At 41.0% G+C, this 22,232-nt stretch overlaps 1 protein-coding gene across 1 annotated transcript; it reads left to right on the forward strand.

Annotated features, from left to right (window-relative positions):
- The first annotated feature begins 3,008 nt into the window (after positions 1-3,008).
- CLDN12 (claudin 12) lies at positions 3,009-12,140 on the forward strand. Its single transcript, XM_069859605.1, has 3 exons — positions 3,009-3,063; positions 5,343-5,410; positions 8,032-12,140. Exon 3 carries the CDS (start codon positions 8,054-8,056, stop codon positions 8,789-8,791), a length of 738 nt encoding a protein of 245 aa, XP_069715706.1. The 5' UTR covers positions 3,009-3,063; positions 5,343-5,410; positions 8,032-8,053; the 3' UTR covers positions 8,792-12,140.
- Positions 12,141-22,232: the final 10,092 nt, after the last annotated feature.

Below are 22,232 nucleotides of genomic sequence, written 5' to 3' on the forward strand. Positions count from 1 at the left end.
CCAGCACATTTTAATATTTTTAGTATGCACATGAACCCATTGCTTGTGCAGCCCTTCCTTTTAATTCTACCATCACTGCCCTGTTCTCTGCTTCCCTCCATTGTCTCAATTTCTTTTGGCACTTGGGTGGAGCACAGTGGGGAGAGGAGCAGGTTTTTCTGATTTACCTTGGCTACTAATTCAACAGAGTGAAGACTAAAGCATGTGCAACTCAAAGCACTGCCTAACAACTGATGATACCTGGCATATTTTCTTGCCAGCTGGGATGAATAGAAGGAATATAACATACAGAAGTTTGAGTGATGAAGCAAGTTCCATCATCTTTTGCCATGGATATTAGAAGTACCCAGGGAAATTTCTGGTGTAGCAATTTTCTGGGGTCTAGTGCTTCTAAGGTGAACCAGTTCTGCTATTTTGACAGGCACCAGAAAGGGGGGAGGGGTAGTGTTATGTTTTTCTTTAGTTCTTTAAAATAACTTGCTCAGTTGTAGAAGCACAAGAAAGCAAGGTTGATGTGTACTGGATTTTTCCCACGCCTGCTGCTGCCTGCTGTAGTCCTTATCAGTCCTATAAATCCTGATTCCAAATTCCCAGACTCCATTTGGGAGTCTCTTCTTTTATGCAGTTGTGTTACTACTTTGGTAAAGAAAATGATGACTGCTTTTCAAGAGAACTAATACTTTTTTGGGGAATGGTTAATGTTCCAGGTTTTGATTACAATGAGGCACACACACATCTTACTCCTTAAAAAAAATTGAGTCTGTTACTGTACTGAGTGTTTTCTACTTCAAAGCCATTAAACTGATGGCAAAGCAAAATAAGACTGAATACATCAAAGGCTTCATAACTTGATTTTATTTTGTCACTATACTTTGCAAACCCTGCTTCTCTACTTCTTGTTAAAGCAGTCTCTGAGAAGAAAGGTATGATTTCTCTTAATGCAATTATTTTACTGTTAGCATTGGCTCTGATTTTATTGTGTTTGGGACTAACGTGTTTTCAACAAAGCTAATTATGGGCTGTCACTATATTTCATAGTTGAAAGTAACATTTTTTGTCAGACTTCTTGAATACTAGTCTTAATTGCACACATAAATGAAGTGGGGGTGAACAAGTGGCAGGTTGGCTTTATTTCATCTGGCTGCAAGGAGCTGTTTGAGCTTTAGGGATGCTGAGCCAGTCTGAAGAGCTGTAGCTTGCAAGACTAGTGCTGGCCTTTGCATGTCGTGGGCAGAAGCTGAGAACTCTCAGAGCTGCTAGCTCACCAGGATAGCGGGCAATTCATTGAGGAGATGTAAGGTGATCTGTGGGTTAAGGAAAGTAGTAAAAGAAATGCCAAGGCAATCACTCCCACCTACCCCTGCCTAACTGATCCCCGTTCTTCTTGCTGCCGCAGGGTGGTCCGGGTCACGACCCTGTTTGCCCATCTCTCTCGGTGCCGGGTCACAGAATCATGGAATCACCAGTTGGAAAAAACCTCGGAGATCACCAAGTCCAACCCTTCTCTAACACTAAACCACATCCTCAACTACCTCGTCTACCCGTCTTTCAGATACCTCCAGGGATGGGGACTCGGGCACCTCCCGGGCAGCCTGGGCCTGGGCCTTTCGATGAAAATTTTTCCTGCTGTCCAATCCGACAACCTCACCCCGGCGCAGCCTGAGGCCGGGGCGCCCCGGGGCGTGCGCCACCTGGGGCTGAGGGGAGCGACGCTGGGAGTCAGCCGCTCCCAGGGACCCGGCAAAGCTCACGGGGTTATAAACCCTCGGTAAGGGCGCCGGTTCCCCCAGCGTTACTCACTGACGCGCCCCCGAACGCGTTTCTCAACGGCGGCGCCGGGCCCGCGCCGCGCTCCTCCTTCCGAACCGCCGAGGGTCCCACGTGGGGCGGGGGTGGGAGGTGGCGCGCCGCGGGGGACGCTGGGAGTTGTAGTTCGCGGGGGGCCTCGCGGGCGGCACTGCGGCGGCGCTGGACTACAAACCCATAACCACCCGAGAGGCCGGCGGAGGCCGCGGAGATGCTGCCTGAGTGTTGGGCCCCGCGCCCTGGCCGGGAGGTGAGCGGCGAGGGCGGCGGAGCGGGGCTGCCGGCTCCCCCGGGGCTCCCCCGGCAGTCCCGCTCGGCGGACCCGGGGCCCCTTCTCTCCCTCAGTCGGTTGGTGCGAGTGAGTTTGTCTTGAACCTGCTGGGGTGTTAACTACGAGCGTTAATCCTTTTACGCCTGGATTTGGTTCTTGTTAGGAGCCTTGTAGAACTTGAAGCAGTGCGATTGATTCCTAGAAGAAAATAAGCGGCTGCTGGCGCCGGTGCTGCGCCTCCAGCTGCGTTGGGACAGGACGGGGGCTGCTCAACTCCCGGGGGGCCGTTCTCCGAAGCTCACGAACTGATAACACTGTTGTGGGTGGGTTGAGACCGCGTTTCTCTGTCGCTTGAGCTTATTGTGACCTCCCTCCCGCAGGACTTCCCAGAGCAGCAGTGGTTCCCAGGCTATGGTATTCTCAAGGCCAAAGTTAGCATTACTCACCACTGAATTTTTAATTTGCTTCACTTCTTTAATTTGTGGGCAATTAATGATTTATTAATTTTCAGCCAACACCTCTCATTACAGCAGCATGGATCTTTAGAATAAGACCTGTGGCAGAACCTGTCAGTGAAGCTGTCTAAGGGCTGGTAATGTCTGTGGATCACATAGAAGAGCCTTGAGTATTAGAGCTCTGAAGTGCTTGGAGCATCAGAAGCTTGAGTTTAGAATCTAAGGAAAGCGAGGGTTTCACCTATGCTGGCTAAAGCGTGCCCACTTCACTTGGGCAGCTAGTTCAGAAGTGGCTGTGGTCCCTAATTATTCAGTGCCACCAGTGACAGAATAAAATCAGATTGACTGAACAGCCAGAGGAAGAGAAAAGAAACTCTGTCTCTGCAGAAATGAAAGTCTCTACAAGCTGGCTGTTGTCAGATATTTCATACCTGCTCTTTTTTGCAGGTTTGTTGCAACAGCTGATGGCCACAGGTTTTCACCATTTAATGGGAGTGACTCTTGGGCAGGGCTTCTCTCTCTTTCTGACAGGTTTGTTTACCAGTACTAATGTTCTCTTTAATTATGGTTGTTACTGACCTCCAGCTGGAATTTTAGGGTGTGAACCTGCAAAGGGAGATCTGCATGTTTATCTTGGCTTCATTTGCTGTTAAATGCACAGAAAGCTTGAAAATTGCTCAGAAATGTTGGTGAATAAAACCTGCTGCTCTGAGCTGTGCAGTAATACCCTTTTTGGTTTTTTATATCCCAAATCAAAACAAAAAAAAGAGCTGCTACTTCTCAAAATGCAATTGAATGTTGATGCTGACTTCTGCAACCCTGCAGAGTTTGTTCACCCAAACTGCTGCATTTACTTATAGCAGTCTTGGTTGATTAACCTGGCAGTGGAAATCCAGAGGGATGTTTGATTTGATTCTGTCTGTATTTCTGTGTCTTATGTGCAATAGCATTCGTGTTGCAGGGCTCTAGGCTTGGAATTTCAGTTTCACATTTAGTGAAAAATTTGAGTTGCATGAGTACGTGCTGTGTGGTCTCTCTCTTGTTTAGATGGTTTGATGGAAGAATTTCAAAGAATCATACAATCACCAGGTTGGAAGAGACCCACCGGATCATCAAGTCCAACCATTCCCACCAATCTCTAAACCATGCCCCTCAGTACCTCATCCACCTGCACCTTAAACACCTCCAGGGAAGGCGAGTCAGCCACCTCCCTGGGCAGACGGTCCATTGCCTAATGACCCTTTCAGTGAAGAATTTTTTCCTTATGTCGAGCCTGAACCTCCCCTGGCAGAGCTTGAGGCCATTCCCTCTTGTCCTGTCCCCTGTCACTTGGGAGAAGAGGCCAGCACCCTCCTCTCCGCAATGTCCCTTCAGGTAGTTGTAGAGAGCAATGAGGTCTCCCCTCAGCCTCCTCTTCTCCAGGCTAAACAACCCCAGCTTTCTCAGCTGTTCCTCATGAGGCCTGTTCTCCAGCCCCTTCACCACCTTTGTTGCTCTTCTCTGGACTTGCTCCAGAGCCTCAACATCCTTCTTGTGGTGAGGGGCCCAGAACTGAACACAGGATTCAAGGAGCGGTCTCAGCAGTGCCGAGTCCAGAGGGAGAATAACCTCCCTGGACCTGCTGGTCACGCCGTTTCTGATACAAGCCAAGATGCCGTTGGCCTTCTTGGCCACCTGGGCACACTGCTGGCTCATGTTCAGTCGGCTGTCAACCAACACCCCCAGGTCCCTCTCCTCCAGGCAGCTTTCTAGACAGGCTTCTCCTAGTCTGTAGCACTGCATAGGGTTGTTGTGCCCCAAGTGCAGGACCTGGCACTTGGCCTTGTTAAACCTCATGCCACTGGTCTCTGCCCAGCAGTCCAGCCTGTTCAGATCCCTTTGCAGAGCCTCCCTACCCTCCAGCAGATCAACACTTCCACCCAGCTTAGTGTCATCCGCAAACTTGCTAAGGGTGCACTCAATGTCTTCATCCAGGTCATTGATAAAGACATTGAACAGGGCTGGACCCAGCACTGAGCCCTGGGGAACCCCACTTGTCACTGGCCTCTCTTTCCCAAGAGAGACTATCTATATATAAATATTACAGTATTCCAGATTTTTTTTATAGATCATTTAGAATAAACTCTTATGTCCTGGTATATGTTAGTTCAGCAAACTGGCCTTTAATTTGCAGCTCTTTTGGTCACCTAATGACAGGCTTGTAGCTCTGACACTGTCCAGTATTAAAGCAATTTTTCTATTATGACTTACAAAGCTGCTTTTGGGACTTCATGGTGTGGATCCCAGATGTGGGTGTAAAGAGAATCTGCAAGAGGATCCTTTCTCTTCCTCTGGAAAAGCTGGACAGCTACTGAAAAAGCATCACCAGTACTTCCTGCCTTCAGGCCTTTTCCTTCAGACCTTTGTGTAGAAGCCAGGAAGGAATAGGGAACCACACAAACAGTTTAGAATCTGTGTTTTGTTCTCTGACATTAAAAATATTATTGCATTCCTTCCTCCTCCCTGCTGTTTAAGTGCAGCCTGGAACCTAACATCTGAACTAATATTTTTATATGACTTTATATGGATTTATTTGCTAGAAATATAAAATTTAGGATTTAAACACTTCCATGTCTTGAAACATCCATAAGAGAGGGACTTTTTGCACCCTTCTTATCTGTTGCATGAAGACGGTAGATAGAAAGAGAACATACTTTGGGGAAAAATTCTAGGGGAAGAAGAATAGTAGTTCTGAATTCTAATGTAAGTACTGTTGCTGGAATTGTATGGAAAAAAGAAAGTGATTTTGTCTCTCTTGTTCTTTTTCCTAGATCCAGTAACACCTTTTCTCCTGCTTCTAAACATTGCTCTGGTTTCTTTTGATTTGAATACACTGCTGGTGAGTACACTGAATCCATTGTTGTTAAGACAATGTCTGTTTTGTTACTCTCTTAATGTGGATTTGTAACTGAAACAATAATTCCAGCTGTAAAGCTAGCAGTATTAGCTAGATAGGACAAGTTTCCCCTGATGAGGGGATCATGGATTACTTACCTACAAAGCCACATTTTTTGTGTGTTCCCCTTCCTACCCCAAGAAAAGCACTGAGGACTCTTTCATGCTTTTTTTTTTTTAAAAAAAATCTTGGAAGTTTTTTTTTTAAAAAAAAAAAAAAGGGGCAAAAACTGAAATAACTTCCAAGACTAAAATACCCATGAACAACCAAAAAAAGCCCCAAATGACCAACCCCAAAACAATAACAAAAATCCAACAGAAAACCACCCCTGGTGCATCTACCAGGAATAGCCAGCAAAAACAGGGTATGCAGGGTGGCCTGACAACCACAGGATGACCCAGAGACTGAAGTCTTCTGTCTGTGTGACTGGAACAGCAGAGCTAATAGAAAAATAAAACTTTACATGTGCTTTCTTAAGACCTGGCTGCGTAGTTGTTGCCATAACTATGCTTTGATAATATAGAAGGAAAGAAAATACCCAATTTTTTTTCCTCCATCCTCTTGTATTAGGGACTATGGATGAACCTTGTATCAACTCTTGCCCATGCTTCATTAACTCTGCTCAGATTTTCATTGTCTGCTATTGCAAATGAATCCACAGAAACAGTGGATTTCTGAAAATGGTCAGTCTTGTGTTTATTCCGTCTGCTTCTGGTAGAGCTCTGTTTCAGAGTATGCCATGCCTGCACGGAAGTTTTATCAAAGCAAAGGCAAACTCTATGGAAGAGCAAAAGTGTCAAGCTTGAGAACAAAATTTGATGTTATATTAAATATACCTCTCAGGCTCATTTGTTATAGTTCCATTTCCTTGCAAGTTGTTTGCATTGACCTTACTGAAGCCAAGGTTAAGCATAATATTAAATCAGTTATGATGGAAGTAAGTCTTGGGTCTCCCTACCTACGAGGTATCCTATTAATGACCCACTATCTGAAAAGATTTCTGCCACAAGAACAGTAGCTTGCCCACACTCAGCTATTTTCAGCAAATATGTAATGCCATGGTTTTGATGAGTAAGGTGCGTTTTTAGCAGAAATGTGGTTGACATTATTTGTTCCCAGCAGTGCTTCTTTAAAAGAGCATGATCAGCAGTTAAATGCTACCCACATGCCATTGCCATCATTCAGGGCTAGATGGCAGAAAAAGTAAATAAATACCTAAGGCTTTCTTACAAAACAAACTGAGCTTTGTTTTTTGTTTATAAATCAATAAAATGCTGGCTCTATAGCTCGATAATACTCGTAGTCTGCTTCTAGTATACATGGAAATTCCTTGTCTGAAAAGTTTTATATTTGCAGGTGTAGAAGGACAGTGAGGGATCAGATCTGATTTCCTCTTTGGTTGCAACTGTGTCTGTAATCTTTTTGAGGTACAGATATTAGGTAATTTTTAGATCTGTTAGAATAAATCTTCTGGTACCTAAAGAATTATCTTGTCACTTCAGACAAATCAGCACTACGCAGTATAACGATTTGGAAGAAATTTCAGTTGGAGTTTATGACTTAATGGCTCTCAGAATTTTCTAAGTTTCTGCTCATTTTTAGGTACTATAATTTTTAGTGTCCTGCTTCAGGTACACTGGGGTGGATGCTCACTGCCTATTATGTATTAGGCCTCTTTGAAGTATTTCCAGCACCTGGAGATGGGATTACTCCAATTAATGAGTCGAGGGTGGGGGGTTATATATGTTTTTTTTAAGGCCATGAAGTTTCCCAGGATCTATGCAGGCAAAAGGCTCACTAGGTGTGAAGACAGTTGTTATATTGAAAAGGAAGCACTATTCTTTAATGCTTTATCTGAAAAGGAAAATGTGAAAGCTGAAAAGCCATCTGCTTTCTGGAATTGTTCGTGTGCTTGTACACTTGATTTTGAAAGGCTGAAGCAGTCTGGAAGAACTGTTAATTGCTTTTGGAAAAATAATAGTAAAGTACTTAACAGAGCCTTCTCTGCTAGCTTGCAGCTCTTATCAGCAGTTTGGCCTATATGAAATGGTTATAACTGCCTGCCTGTGCATTCCTTTGCCAGTCTAGTGATGATGGGTTTAAGCAATTCCCTTTTACTTGTGCAGTGCTGTGGTAGGACTGAACATGCACTCTGGTATTACATCTGGGATAAAGAGAGGAGAGGTGAACTTAAATCACATTTACTCAGTGGATCACCTTCTCCACCCATACTATAAACGTCCATGCAGTGACACAAGATGAAGGGCTGTGTAGAACTGCACGCTGAAGTGCTTTCTTGATCTTGAGCACAGTGAATGTAGCAGTTTGTCCTCTGAGCAATTGCAACGGTCTGTGAAATAACCTGAGGTTTCATTAAAGCATGCACTTGGTAGTGTTACCATCACATAACCATGTAAGGCAAAGAAGGTGCCAGAAAGTTACTGCCTACCAGCTGCCACACTAGTTTGTTAACATGGCACGAGTCAACTGTATTCAATCCGATGTCCATAATCTTGAACCTACTGATTTTTATTCTATTTTTTAATTTTTCTTTTTAATTGCAGGAAACAACCTCTGTGGGCAAGCATGGGCTGCCGGGATGTTCACGCAGCAACAGTTCTGGCCTTCCTCAGTGGAACAGCCTCAGTAGCTGGACTCCTTGCAGCAGTTCTGCTTCCAAACTGGAGGCAAATGAGATTGTACACATTCAACAAGAATGAGAGGAATGTGACAGTTTACAGCGGACTCTGGATTAAGTGTGCTCGCTTTGATGGGAGCAGAGACTGTGTGATCTATGACCCACAGTGGTACACTGCTGTTGATCAACTGGATTTGCGTGTTCTCCAGTTTACCCTTCCACTGAGCATGTTTACTGCTGTCTCAGCTCTGTTTCTGTGCTTGATTGGCATGTGTAACACAGCGTTTGTATCCACTGTGCCAAACATCAAACTGGCCAAATGCCTTGTAAACAGTGCAGGCTGCCATCTCGTGGCTGGCCTCTTGTTCCTGCTTGCTTGTGCCATTTGTCTCACTCCATCAGTGTGGGTCATTTTTTATAACAACTATCTGAACAGAAAATATGAGCCTATCTTTAGCTTTGACATCTCTGTATTTATTGCCATTGCCAGTGCTGGGGGTCTGTTTTTCACTTCTGTTCTGCTGTTTCTGTGGTATTGTGCTTGTAAAAGCCTCCCTTCTCCTTTCTGGCAGCCCCTCTATCCCCACGCCCCTAGCATGCATAGCTATGCCTCTCAGCCGTACTCTGCACGCTCTCGCCTCTCTGCCATAGAAATTGACATTCCTGTTGTGACACATGCATCCTAAGAAGATAGTGTCTTGGAAACCAACTCCTTGTGCTCATTCAAACCATGCAAATTACAGCCCGGATTCTCTCTGCTGCCTTGCACTGAGCATAGTAATTTGTAAAGTCAAGTTTCCCAAGATGCAAAGCAATAGCGACCCAAGTTCAGCAAGTCCCTTGCTGTTCTTGCCTGTTACTCTCTGACCAACATTTTTTTTAACTCTGAGCTCACTACAGACAAAATTGCTGCTAATGCTGGGACAATATGCTAACAATGGTATCCGTTTATCTTTCTGCTTACTGAAATAGGAGCAGGTTTGGTCTCTTTGCCATTTAATAAGCTGTTCTAAGGATTTTGATCCCATTTCAAGAGCTACATAGGGAGGCCCTTGCACCTGTGCATTATCCAGATGCAGTTAATGGAAGTGAGTGTAGGGTGTTCACTGAGCTTCTTGTTCTTCTAGATACATATTTTAAGGTGTGATGTCTGAAAAGGATATTTGGCAGACTAATTCAGTTCTGTAGCACTGTTCTATATTTTCCTCTGCTTACAGAGAAAGCTTCTTTCTTATGAACTTCTGCAATAGGATTAGTGTCAAATTACCCTTTGCTTTCAAAGTAGCTACCAGAAGAAATAAAACTGATTTAACTAATAATGTTTTCATGTACTGTAATGGCATTTTGTGAATTACTGGAGGCTAGAAACTTTTTTGTGAATTTTTTTTCTTGTCTGTTTTTTAATAAGTTAGCAAATTTACTAGATCTATTTTGTGATTAAAACAGAAACCACTTGTATTTAAAAATTCTGTTTAACATGAATATTTTATTTGAAGGCCATCTTCAAGATGGATTTTCAAGTAGGCTTTAAAGTATTATTTCGTTCTGGAGAGAAATGTTATGGCAAAATGGATTAAGAAAACTGAAGAATTCTGAAGGCTATGAAAGATTTATTTGGGACAGTGTACACAAGCTATAACAACGTCTCTCTAGAAAAGGGATTATAACCCTAGGGAGGGATTTTTAAATCTAGCTTGTTGGGGTGTTTTTTAAATGTGTATACAAGTAACAATGAGCTTGAGTATTTTTCAGAGTTGCTGTTTATTGATGTCAGACTTTTCATGACGTAGCTTATTTAATTACTGATTAAAACTTAACCTTTTCAGCATTGTTCTTCAATACCTTTCAGCCTGAACTATATTAAAATCCAGTTATTTCCTATGCTGCCACCTCACAACTGGAGAAAATTTCCTATTTTCTGTAAGATGAGGTTTTGAATAACTTGTGAGCTTCATCTTGTAGCTCTGCAAGGATGAGGACGGATTATAAATTCCTAGCCTGGGATATCTTAAAATTGTCTTTTGTCCTTCTAAAATGCAGAGCATCTAGGCCCAAAGGATGAAAGCTTTTCAATATGAGCTTTGAAATTACTCGTAAATTTTATGACAGTGCATTGAAGAGTGTTATAATTAAGGTGAATATTTGATTTGCTCAGATTTTGTCAAATTGAGATCTTGTGTTTAGGATGTCATTCCAGTAGGAAAAGTTATTTTGATTGGTGGTATTCTGGAGCTTAGTGAATATTTGTATTTCATTAATCCCAGAGCAAGTTTCTTTTGCTAAAAAATCAAATGGAATTCTTTAATTCCACTTCTGCAAACTCATCCAAAGTCCTGAAAGTCAGTTAGTTTCCTTTTCTGTGCACTACAAACAGGAACAGATGCTGTGCTGGGCAAATCTTGTTCTGTTGCAAGCTGTGCAATAACAGTATATTAAGAGAAATCATTTGATCTTTACTAGTAGGCCTCAGACTTCAGTGAACTGAGGGAGGAAGCTGATCTCTGTCATAAATTTCCAGCATGGTCAGTAAAGTGACAGGCCGCTCATGCAAAGTGCTTGATTAAACTGCAGTCTGAGGAACTAACACTCAAACTATGTATGTCATAAGGAGGTTGGCCACTGAGGTTACATGAATTTAATACCCTCTTAGGTTTATAAGGTATGATGTTATATGAAGTATCTATTTTTGTTTTAATCAGATCATGACTTGTATGGGATTAGAACATGTATGATTACATCTGAGCCTGATTTTCTTCTTCAGAATGGAACTTTGCTTTACATTTACTCTGCTTGTCCAACCTCAGATACTGTTGCTATTTCAGCTGCCCGTATCCTTAGATGCTTTGTCAGGTCAAAGCAAAGGGACCGCTGGTTTGTGATTTCCCATCAGCTTGCTTCCCCGTTGCTCCACTGTCTTTTCTTCTTTGTGCCTTGCTTAAGTTATAAATTGGCCAGTAAATGTTAGTTTACAGCCAGCATCTGGTATGCTTTTTGACCTTGAATTTACAAAGCATTTTGGAGGGATGATGGATGTACCTCTAGGTGACTTCACAAGGAGCTGAATCTTCAGCATCTCCAAAGCAAGAAAGGCAGCCTGGCAAACTGGTGTTTTCTATGGACAGTAAATGCAGGTGTTTTCTTCTGTATACTTTAAATAGCAAATGTCTGTGACAGCTCTTTTGTATTCCAACTTCGATTTTTATGCACTAAACTTTCAATCAGTGTTTGCCTAAGCTGATAACTTGCTGCTTTGAAAACTGTCTTTTCAAAAGTCTGAGATGGGTCTGAGTTATGAAATGTGGGCATCCAGAAGTTAATGGATTCCAGCGCAGGCTTCAGTTATCAAAAAGTCTGTTTGCATCACGTTTCACCAAAGCACGGCTGCATTTCCTTCAACAGTGTTGTTAACGTGAGTTTCTGTTGGGTCCTAAGTGAAGTTAGCTGGAAGTGTTGTGCTGTGTTTTCCCTTCTTTACAGAAAGAGCTGGCCAACTTGTGACATTTGAGCCGAGTGCCACTCCAGCATTTCACTTGCTGAGGCTGCCACAGTGCCCACCAGCAGGGCAGGTGAATCTGGGGAGAAGAACACCTGTATCCTGCATGTATCTGCCAGGGAACAGCTGTTGTGGAGCAGTTAGCACCTCTGCCTCTGGCCAGCTGCTCCTTTCTGGGCACTTCTCTTTGGCCAGGACAGGCACTCTGGGTCTTGAACACAGGAAGTTTTTAATTTGTGGCTCATGCAGTCAAAGGCTGGGTGCTCTGAGATTATGGGAATCTGTATTTTTTCAAGCAATTCCTGTCCAACTTCTTAAGTTTTGTTTAATTACAGTGTTGGTTCTTTTTATGTGCAACAGAAGGTATGTATTTTTAATAAAACATTCTCCTACAGATTCAATTCATTTTGATTAATTTTGTGGAAGACCGTAATTGCTAGAATATGAAGGACACAGCCTCTTTTGATATTGATCACCAGACTTGCAAGACTGTTTCAGATGCCTTAACAAGCTTAAAATGTTGTGTATGTTGCATTTTAACTCTGTAATTTTATAGGATTCCTGCTTTCAACAAAACAAAACCAAAACCACAAACCAACTCTTCTGCCACCTTCTGAAATTTTGGCTGTTATTTATAATTTCCCTTTATTTATATTGTAAGCTAGTCCTAAGAAGTTCTAGGATTCCTTTTTCCTTTAGAAGGAGAAGAGTGGTTTCCTTTAACCTAGATGATTCCCTGTCTCTGCCTGTATCCCTCGGGAGGCAGGCTGGGAGTCAGAATCTGGTTCAGCCCCACGGCAGAGCCAAAGTATCAGGGTGATATGGAAAAGAGCACAGTACTTGCCCCACACTCAATACCAAGCCTTTCCCCATTCTTATGAGGCAAAATACAAACACTTCAAGTGTTAGAAATGCTGATGCCATACTGCAAGCTCACAAAACAGTCTGGATTATTTACGCAGAATATAATGAGACTTGCTGGTAATTCCTCTGTAGATTTCTCGTATTTTGAACTGGCATTCTAGTAAGTTGTTTTCTTTAATCTGTCTGGGGAAGTAATGTTTATATGGGAACAATTCTCAGAGTATATATAGTATAAAGCAGATATTACCAGTGCTACAACTCACTTGAGGAGGTGGAAAAATTTTATGTTCTCTGCTTCTGTGGATTCATTTCCTCCTTTGCAGTCACTTTCAGACAGGCTACTTATCTCCAAGAACTAGTATAAACCTGGGGACCAGTTGGGTGTTGACATAAATAATGTGATGCAGAGAGCTCAATTTCTCCCAAAGTATGGGAGTGCTTCATATTTTTTATATCAGAAATCCTAAAAAGAATACCTCATTTATTTGTGCTTATTGAAGACAAATCTATTGGTGTTTTTTCCCCGTTTTATTTCACAGGAATTGAGCTCACGTATGTGATTCAGCAGGAGTGTAGAATTACTTATCCCTTCCTGTATCTACTGAGCAGGCAGGTAAAACACCATAGATGCAGCCTAAGCTTTACTGTACATTTTTGTTCTACTGCTTCATCAACTGGAAACACATAGGCCTCATCAAAGTGTAAGAGGTGGGTTCAGATTTCAAAATGCTTTTTGTCTTGTGTTCGAAACAGATTGCTCATTCAGATGTTTAGGCTGTTAGGGATGGGAGATTTATCTTCTGGGTGTAAAAGCTTCAAGGAGATGTAAATTCTGAGCACAGTGCAGCAGAAATTGTGGTGAGCTGGAGGGTTTGAGTAGTTAAGGTTGCTCGGAGGTGAGAGACTAGAAAACTGGACTGCAAGAGCAGGGTTGTTGTCCTAGTTTCTGTTCTAACAAAGAGAAAAGTATTTAATTAAAGCTCTAAGTATTTGAATAAGCTTCACTCAGCACTGAATAATCCCTGAATATGATAGGCAAACTCTGAAAACATGGTGTAAGAATACTGTCCAAGCAGTATGTGTCCTTGGGAACCACAGATGCTGAGCACTGCTTCCTAGCTACATGGCATGCCAGAAGCTTCTGTGTAGCCACCACTGCCAAGGGTGGCATTTTAGCATCACAGCATGGCACTCTCCTGTCTCTGTAGTCTCACTACCCCATATTACAGCACTTCCACCGGTTAGAGGGTCTGTAACCATTGATATCACAATACTTTTCTTCCCAAAGCCAAAATACATGAATGAAAAATAGATTAGATCATCAACAAATTCATGTTGAAGTTTATTTTTGACCTAACAACTAGTATTTATGTAAATTGTTTCCTAAAACAACTCCTGGGTGTATCTTAACTCACTGCAGGCACTTTTTGACCTACTGTTCTAAAGGCATCTTGATGGGCTTAAGCAGATGTGAATATAATCAGCTACCAGAAAAAGAAATCCTGTCTTCTTTCTCCTTTTGCTGTTTCTATTCTCTTCTGCTTATTTTAGTTTTCAGCCTCCCAAGGTGACTAGTCTGGTCTGCCTCCTCGTCAGGAGCTCTACTCCCAACACAACAGAGGCAGCAGGAATATGTGGGTTGAAGTAGAAGGACAAGATGGCAACCTTGGGTTTATTTGTCATGAAACCTTACTTTGAAACCTTTGTTTTCTTACTTAATGAGCATTTTGCATATGAAAGACTGTGTTAATTCTGATTTGTATTTATTAAATGTAGAGGTTGAAAAATGCTGCATTTTGAGAAAAAAATATTGAACATTTATTAGCAAGGCAAAAAAAATCATGTTTCAAAAGTTTGTTCCCTTTTCTTTCTTGTCATTCTCATTCACGGAGAAAAAAAAGTATGGTAAGGAAAAAAATATAATGAAGCAAAAAAAAAGGTGATTTTTTATTGGATGTTAAGATTACACTGTTTTAAACTAAATGTCATAAGAAGTCTCAAGTAATAATGATATTAGTAAGGAAAAGAACTAATTTTTGAATAGGTGAATGATGCTAAATATTATCATTTGCATTAGCTTTATAAGCTAGATTAGAGTGGTTTAGTGTTATGTCTGAAGACTTAGCACCTTAGATGACTCTTATGGCACTGTTTAGACTCTTGAATCATGTCAGCAACAGTAAAGTGCTCAGCTTCTTTCTATGGCTGTGCTGAAGTGCTCTGTAGACAGGCTGAATTTCCTGGCAAAGGTATCACCTCAGGAAGCAGCTGACAAGGAATGCATTCTCACCAAATAGGCTTAGTGGAAGGGCATTGTTTTTACAGCATAGCTGCAGATAAATCAGCCTGCACAAATTTGGCTGCCTTCTGTGTCTGCCTATTCTGCTTGATGCAATCATACCTCTTCCAGAGAAAGCCTTCAGAATACAAGCCCAGTCTCAAAAATATATATATGTATTCCCCTTTCTGTTCTTTCTTAGGCTTGTGGGCAGGCAGCATTGGATCTGACCGGCCATCTGCAACTCTGACAAATGCTGTTGACCTCCACAACTGCAGAGGTGAGGACATTTCCCTTGGAAGTAATTGGGAGGGTCAGCCTAAGGACTGGGAAAGAGCTGTCTCTGCAATTTTGATGGCACTTAGGCAGCCACAACACATGAGGCTTCTGGCATTGCAGCTCAGCAAACGCTGAGGTGCTACTGGGGCTTTCAGAAGTTCTTTTGTCAGCTGCCACTGGGTTACAGAGTTCACTGTTCATTATGGCACATCAGTTCCAGTTAGTTTGCATGTACTCTTTCAAACACCATGTGGCTGCACCTTAATTAGCCAAGGAGTTATAAGAACCTTGAGAACCGCTAATCTTAGCTGCTGATGCCTATGTGTCTCATTTGAGAAGTCATCTAAGAGCTACAATTCTCCCGGGCTCTCAGCACTAATCTGCTTGAACACCGGGTAGAAAAGAGTTTCCTTGGGCTAGATTTCACTACTCACAGGAAGATTCAAACATGCCACAAAGGAGACTGTTTAGTTTAAAACACAGCAAAAGAACTCAAAAAGGTCTTATTAGATAGATAACATGAAAACAATGGTCTCATGAAATATGCCTCTCAGCTGCTTGTGTATGCATAATGAAGTACTGAAAATCCTGCAGCTTTTTACTCTGACACACAAGTCAGCTAAGTATAATAAATTACTGTTTCTTGAGAAGACAGGTTGCTTTTGACAGCTCCAGTCCCTAGAAAATTGTCTTTTTCTTCTAAGACCCTTTCTATGCATCATAGCTGTCTTTGTTTTATGGGCAGCCCCATTCCTGAAAGAATTCCAGGCTTTTCTCCCTGCTTTCCTAGCCTGGGAGAAAACACATCCTTTGCAAGGTAATGTCTTGGTGGCATTTGCTTGAACGTTATTGTAAATTAGCAAACTAAAATCAATCGTGCTTCCTGGGTTGGTCCTGGAAATTACTTTTTTCACATAGCTATTTTTACCATGTTTTACATTTAATCTTGTTATTGATAATCCCCTACTGCAGCAATTTAATACACTGTCTGTGCCCAGGTATCACATCTTTCTCCTAACAGCAATTAACACAAGTTCCTAATGGCTGAAAGCTCTTAATTTGTTTTCTTGAACTCTTAAACTTTCCTGTGTGGCTTGAAGTGGTTATTATAGTTCCTGAAGATATTGTTTGTGTCCAAGCATGATGTGTTTTGTGTCTCTTGTTGGGTAAGCGCATAACTGTGACTGAGCATAAAAAGGGAGAATGTAGCAGAAGGCAGGACTGACTTTTCAATTCATACAGTCATGGAGGAAAACACCAGAAGTCTGGACATCAGGTTTGAACTGAAAACGCCCATTCTGTATATAACCCATCAGTAAACAAATCTGTCACCCACTGTTTAGAAAAAAAAATGATCTGTAAATCAAAACAAGGATTTAATCAGAGTTGTTTTGAAAATGTCTAGAGTGTAAAGGCTGTAAACTTCAAAATTCTCAGCATCACAGAACCATGCCACAAGTAAGAAGATTTGGACAGGATGCTGTGTCTACTGGAAAGCTGGTAATGCTGCTACCTGAAACAGTAGTTTTCTGCTTGGGATGCTGCAAGTCAATCTACATTATGAAACTGAGTAACACAGTAATCAACAGTAACTTCTCTGTATCTTAATTTCTTCAGAGGAGCAAGATACAAGTTGCTAGGTTAAGGGTTCCAGCTAAAGTAATTCTGGAATGTGTGCTGGAAAGATACTTCCTAATTTTCAAATAAGTTAGTTTTATATTGCGTATGAAAAAAAAGAGTAGAAAGAATTCCTTTTCTCTGATGGTGTGGAACTGGTGTTGCACAAAACTCCAGGAAAATCACTAGATACAGACACATACGGTTTCTTCTTAATTAGCATGAATTAAAGCAATGGAGAGGGGAAGATAGATCAAATCTACAGCAAGATATTCTGGTATTAGGATTCTTTAATTACTTCAGTTGAGCCAAGGAGAAAATTGTATTAGCACTTTACATTGAAAATAACCAGAACAGAGATATGTGAGATACCAGCACTACAGCCTTCTTCAAAGCTATATGGCATTCTAAACCTAATGAGAATCTGCAGTAAGGTGAAGAAAAGGGTAAGTGCTGGCAAGCCAGGAAATACACAGTATCAAGGAAAAGATCTGGTGTCCAACTGAAACAGTATGTTAATTCATATGATACAGTTTTGAAATGCCGGGAGAAAATCTGCTTCCCTCCTAGTTTAGCAAACAAGCTAAATAAGAGCAGCTGTGTGGGTAAATACTTCTTCCATACTTTGGCATTAAATTGTTAGCTGATCTTTATCAGTTTTAGCAAAACAAGTCTTTCAGAAGTTAGATAAGGTCTGGGAAATAGTGGCCAAGGGATATTTTCTGTCTTCTGAAGTCAGTAACATCAGTGAAGTAGAGTTACTCATTGTTGAAATGCAAACAGACCCTTATTTTGCTGCGCTGTTCCATTTTGTGGCTCTCCCGTTTACCCTACCCCAACTGATTCTAGCTCTACAGTGGCTGTCTTGCCCCAGCTATGACTGAGGAGATTTAATAAGGAAAAGCAAATGATAAACAAAAAAACATGCAATTAAGTCTCATTACATTAATTCATCCTGGGGGGAAAAAAATGAATCTTGGAAACAGATTTCTCTAGAGAGCAACAGCAATTTTTAACAGCAGAAAGCAAAACAGTGTGATCTGTGTGGCATAATAGACATGCTGCCAGGGAAAACCTGTGCCTAGTTAAACCACTAAACAGTGGCAACCCACAGGAAATCACAAGTTGCCCATCTTATTTCACAGCTGGATGAATGCTGTTCAGCACAGTTTTCAATTACAGGAGTGCTGTGGCAAGAGCTGGGGAATTTAATTTTTATGAGGCATATATGTGAAAGTCAAGTTGTCCTTTAGTGGTGTAGCTGGGTCTTGGAAACATCCCTGTGCACTCAGTGCACTAAACTCATTATCTCCCTAGGTAGTCCAGGAACTCCTCAGCTAGTCCATGCATAGAAGAGACTTAACTTAGCAAAGCCAAGGTGCCAGACCCTGTTCCTCACCACTTCCACAACAATGGATTTCAGACTAACTCTTGTGGGAGATAGTCAAGCGGGGATTTCAGATAGTCCCAAGGATTCCTGTCATCTGACATCCTGGGTGGAGAATCTGGCCCTTCCAGAGATTCCCAGTAGTTTCTGCTGCAGAACTGACCAGACTGCATGCAGATAAGATGCTTGTAAATAGTCTGTAGAAACTGTTCTTGTAGATGTAGAAATGGTCATACAGAATAGTCTTTTTGTACATAGTTAATACAGTAAAATGTTTTCGTTTAAAATAATCTAGATCAATGAACTGTGCATGTGATGAAGTAGTTGGGCAGGATCAAGGTCCAACTGGTATGTGAGAACTGAGCAGAAAAGTGGTTAAGGGAGTCTTGTCTGATTCAGCGACTCATGTTACTACCTAGACTGCAACCAACCCGCCTGTTTGGGAGATCTGAACAATGCCATGTGCCAAGGTTCCAATCATTATTTTTCTTAAGCAAACACTGTCCATTTTTCTGTGCAACACCACTCAGCCAAAAAACAAATCACCCCTTCCACCCCAGAAATGCTGCATTCAACAATTATTCTTTGCTTAGATAAGTCTAATGGTTTTCAAGATAAGCTATTTAGTCTTGCCAGGAGTGATCAGTTCAGTAACTCTTATATTAGAAGATTAATTGCTCTTCCTTGTGTGAAATATTAGAGAGGACTAAATGTTAACAGCTGTTTATTCTATGTATTGCCAGATTTTAGCGAAATACAAGTTTTGAAGCACTAGGCTGGTCATTTTGGTCACAATAAATCTAACAATAGACTAATTCAATTTGTCTGTGATTCAGTACTATTAACCATTCTGCAGAACAGTGCACATAGCAGTACTATTCACAATTATTCCTTTTCAAAAAAACCCTAAAATGTAACGAGCTGTGAAAGTTAGAAGGCAAAATTTTTCACTATATGCCTTTTTTTTGGTGAGACTAAAATTTTTATCTCTCAAAATTGCCACAAGATAATTGAGTAATTATGTAGATACTCTTTGAAGCATATATTTACTCCCTAAATGTTAAGTGTGTGGTCACCTGAGTATTGTGCAATGAAAACCTAAGAAAATCAGCTGCTGCTTGCCACCATCCTTAGCCGAGATACTGAACTGATCCTATGTATTCCCCTAGGCTCACTCTTTGCAAGGCAAAAATCACCATGGGTGCAAATCTTATTTCCATGACAGCAAGGGCCCACATCAATTGAGAAAACTGACTTACTTTAGCTGTCCCAGTAGTACTCAGCTGAATACTGCCTGAATTTATGAAGACCATTTAACAGCCAATTTAATCTCTGGTTTAATCTCAGGGTTTGCCTGAAAGATGAAATTGGGCTATTGTATTTATAACAAAATTGCAAAATTTTCAGTAAAGTATATAATTTCCCTTCTGTATTGCATTGTTCAATCCCTGCAAATATCTGCTATCTACGTATTTGCTGAACTGAAGCTAATCAGTTTATGACACTTACCAACTCTAATTATTAGAATCTATATGAGTTCTGTTTCAGTGAAGATTATTTATAGCGGGGTTGTTCTTATACGACAGAAAGTAGGTAATGACCTGGAATATCTAGTTTTCTTTGTTTTGTCTTGAGAAAGAGCCTGAAATTGTGGCTGCACCTTTTCCTCTATAAAGTCATATTATTACTACTTTGAATTTCAAGAAGATAGTTATAAAAGCCAATTTATTAAGATCTAAATACATTCTTAGAGACCACTATAGGAAGATGTACATTCTTATTCAGCAGATCTGCTCCCTGTAGGTATTTTATCATAGTTAGTACTTCATTTTAACAAAGCACTAGACCTCACATGTACTCCTCTTACACAAAGTGAGTGAAGCCTTAATATGAAGCCAACATTTCGGCTGGTCCTGCAACTGAGAAAGAAAGGATGGAAAAAAAAATTAAAATAAAGAGGTCTTCCTTCTTTCCTGGGATATTAGCTGTGAACTCACAAATCCTCCCCTTCTGTGCCAGCACAAGTATTTGGTCCCCTGCTCAGTCATTCAGACAGGGTATCACTGGTCTAGCTGAAAACCAAAATTCCAGCTGCGTCAGACCCCTATAGGACTGCAGAAATGTTTTTGTTCACACACCACAGTGTTTGCCAGATGCAAGAATGAGCTGTCAGGGAGAGAGAAGTACAACCACCTTTTGTGGGAAAACTGATCCAAGTGCACATCAAATTGCAAACTGAAGATAGATTCATGCTCCAGCCAGCCACAAAATAACAACCTTCTTGAACAAGGTACTGCTAGGGTAAAACGCCTTTTACCAAGATGTAAGTGCATAAGTCCAAAACAGCAGAGGAAAAAAACATGCCATTCTTATCACTTACATGACTTTCCAGCTGAATTACTTATGCATATTGTAATCAGGCAAGGTGGGTAACCTCATTCACCATGATTAAGTAATACTGTCATTAAAGGAATCAACTGAACACACACAGACTTTGTAACTCGTGTATCACATTTGAAATCTTAAGCACCAGTAATAATGAAAAATAAACGAGCTGAAAAAAGAAGATAAGACATTGACAGTCCAATCCATTCTTTGTTCAACTACCCAGTGAATGGCTCACTCACCTGTTCTATCACAAAGGAGGAGCTGAAGCAGAGATGAGGGAAAGGGGCCAGAGCTGCTGCTGAAAATGCATATGTACAAAGGGTGTTTAAAGCTTCAGGCAGAATTTACAGAGCGGGCAGAAAAATCCTGGTTATAATTTGAAATTAATATAGAATTGTGACAGGAAAAAAAAAGCAAAATATATTCTGAAATTTTCTTTTTGTTTGTAATCTTAACACATACTGCTTATTCAAACCCAGTTCTGTGGTAGATCACTTTTTCATGTCTTCCACGGTTTATTTCCTAGGGATTTATGACTGCTGAGGGAGTGGTTACTTAATCAAGGAAAAAAAGTGATTCATTACTGTAAGTATAGCCATTGTGAGAGAATTACAATAGCTCATAAATTATATTAATGGTTTTGTCCCCCAAAGGAATAAAAAAGCTAGATCAGAGAAGATGGATGAAACCAAACTTCAGAAGACCTCTCAGGAAATTCTTCCCCCCTCTCCCTGCTTTGCTTCAGCCAGAAGATACTTCCTTTCAAATAACCATGCTAGAAGCAACTCAAGAAAAATCCACGAATTCTGGCTTGGAATTTGAGCAGGTTTATGAGAAGTCATTCTTCACTGAATACATAAACCCACCCAAACCAAAGATACAGATAATTAGCTAGAGGACTTTCCCTCTGCCTCAAACATAAATCAGAACATTTAATCAAAATCATGCAGAATAACATATAAGCTCTTGAGGAAGAAAATTCATGAGAACAGCTATATAAAGTAATTTCAAGGACACTTTTTGTTTAGTGTCTTGCCCAAAACGGCAGTCAACAACCGATGCATAAGGAAGAATTTCAGCATAAAACAATAATTTAATGCCCCTTCCTTGGCAATCACACTCAGCTTCTGGCAGCGGGGTTCAGGGATTTTCTGAATCAAAAGTGATACCTTGGTATTTAGTAACTGTTAACAGACATACTCATGGAGTGTTCATACAGTGTTTTTTGACTAATCTAAACTTTTAGTGTCCTTAATATCCAAATAAAGAGAGTTTCACACTTTAAGCACTCTATTTTCTTCTAAATACTTTTGTTTTCAATCTTCAACTTGATAATTGTTTTCAATGACCTCTAGGTCTTCTATTACAAAAGATGGTCATTCTGTGTTCAGTTTTTCTGTGCCACTCATGCCTTTATACATCTTTGTCACATGCCTTATCTACAGTTTGTTGAATTATTACTGTGTAAACAGTTCCTTATCTTTGCTGGTCTTTGTCACTCACCTGCGTGTCTCTACTGTACCAAGAGCACATTCCAAGTGACCCAAAAATATGGAAACAAGACAAAAAGAAGTATTTCAGACCTTAAAAGTTTATAGACTTGAGCATGCGGCAAAACCTGGTCTCCTGACATCCCTGCTCATTGCAGGGGGATTGGATAAAATGACCTTTAAATGTCCCTTCCAACACAAACCATTCTATGACTCAGCCAGCTGAAGAAGGCTGAACTCACAAGTCAGTACTGTCCTACACAAAGCTCAGGTAAAAAAATCTTGGTTTCCATATGGCCCATATACTCATACTTTGATTTTATTTTTCTAA

The sequence above is a fragment of the Phaenicophaeus curvirostris genome, chromosome 6, assembly GCF_032191515.1.
Source record: "Phaenicophaeus curvirostris isolate KB17595 chromosome 6, BPBGC_Pcur_1.0, whole genome shotgun sequence".
Taxonomy (NCBI): Eukaryota; Metazoa; Chordata; class Aves; order Cuculiformes; family Cuculidae; genus Phaenicophaeus; species Phaenicophaeus curvirostris.

Excerpts from the sequence above, each read along its gene's own strand:
- CLDN12 (XM_069859605.1), top strand. The coding sequence starts at position 8,054 with ATGGGCTGCCGGGATGTTCACGCAGCAACAGTTCTGGCCTTCCTCAGT.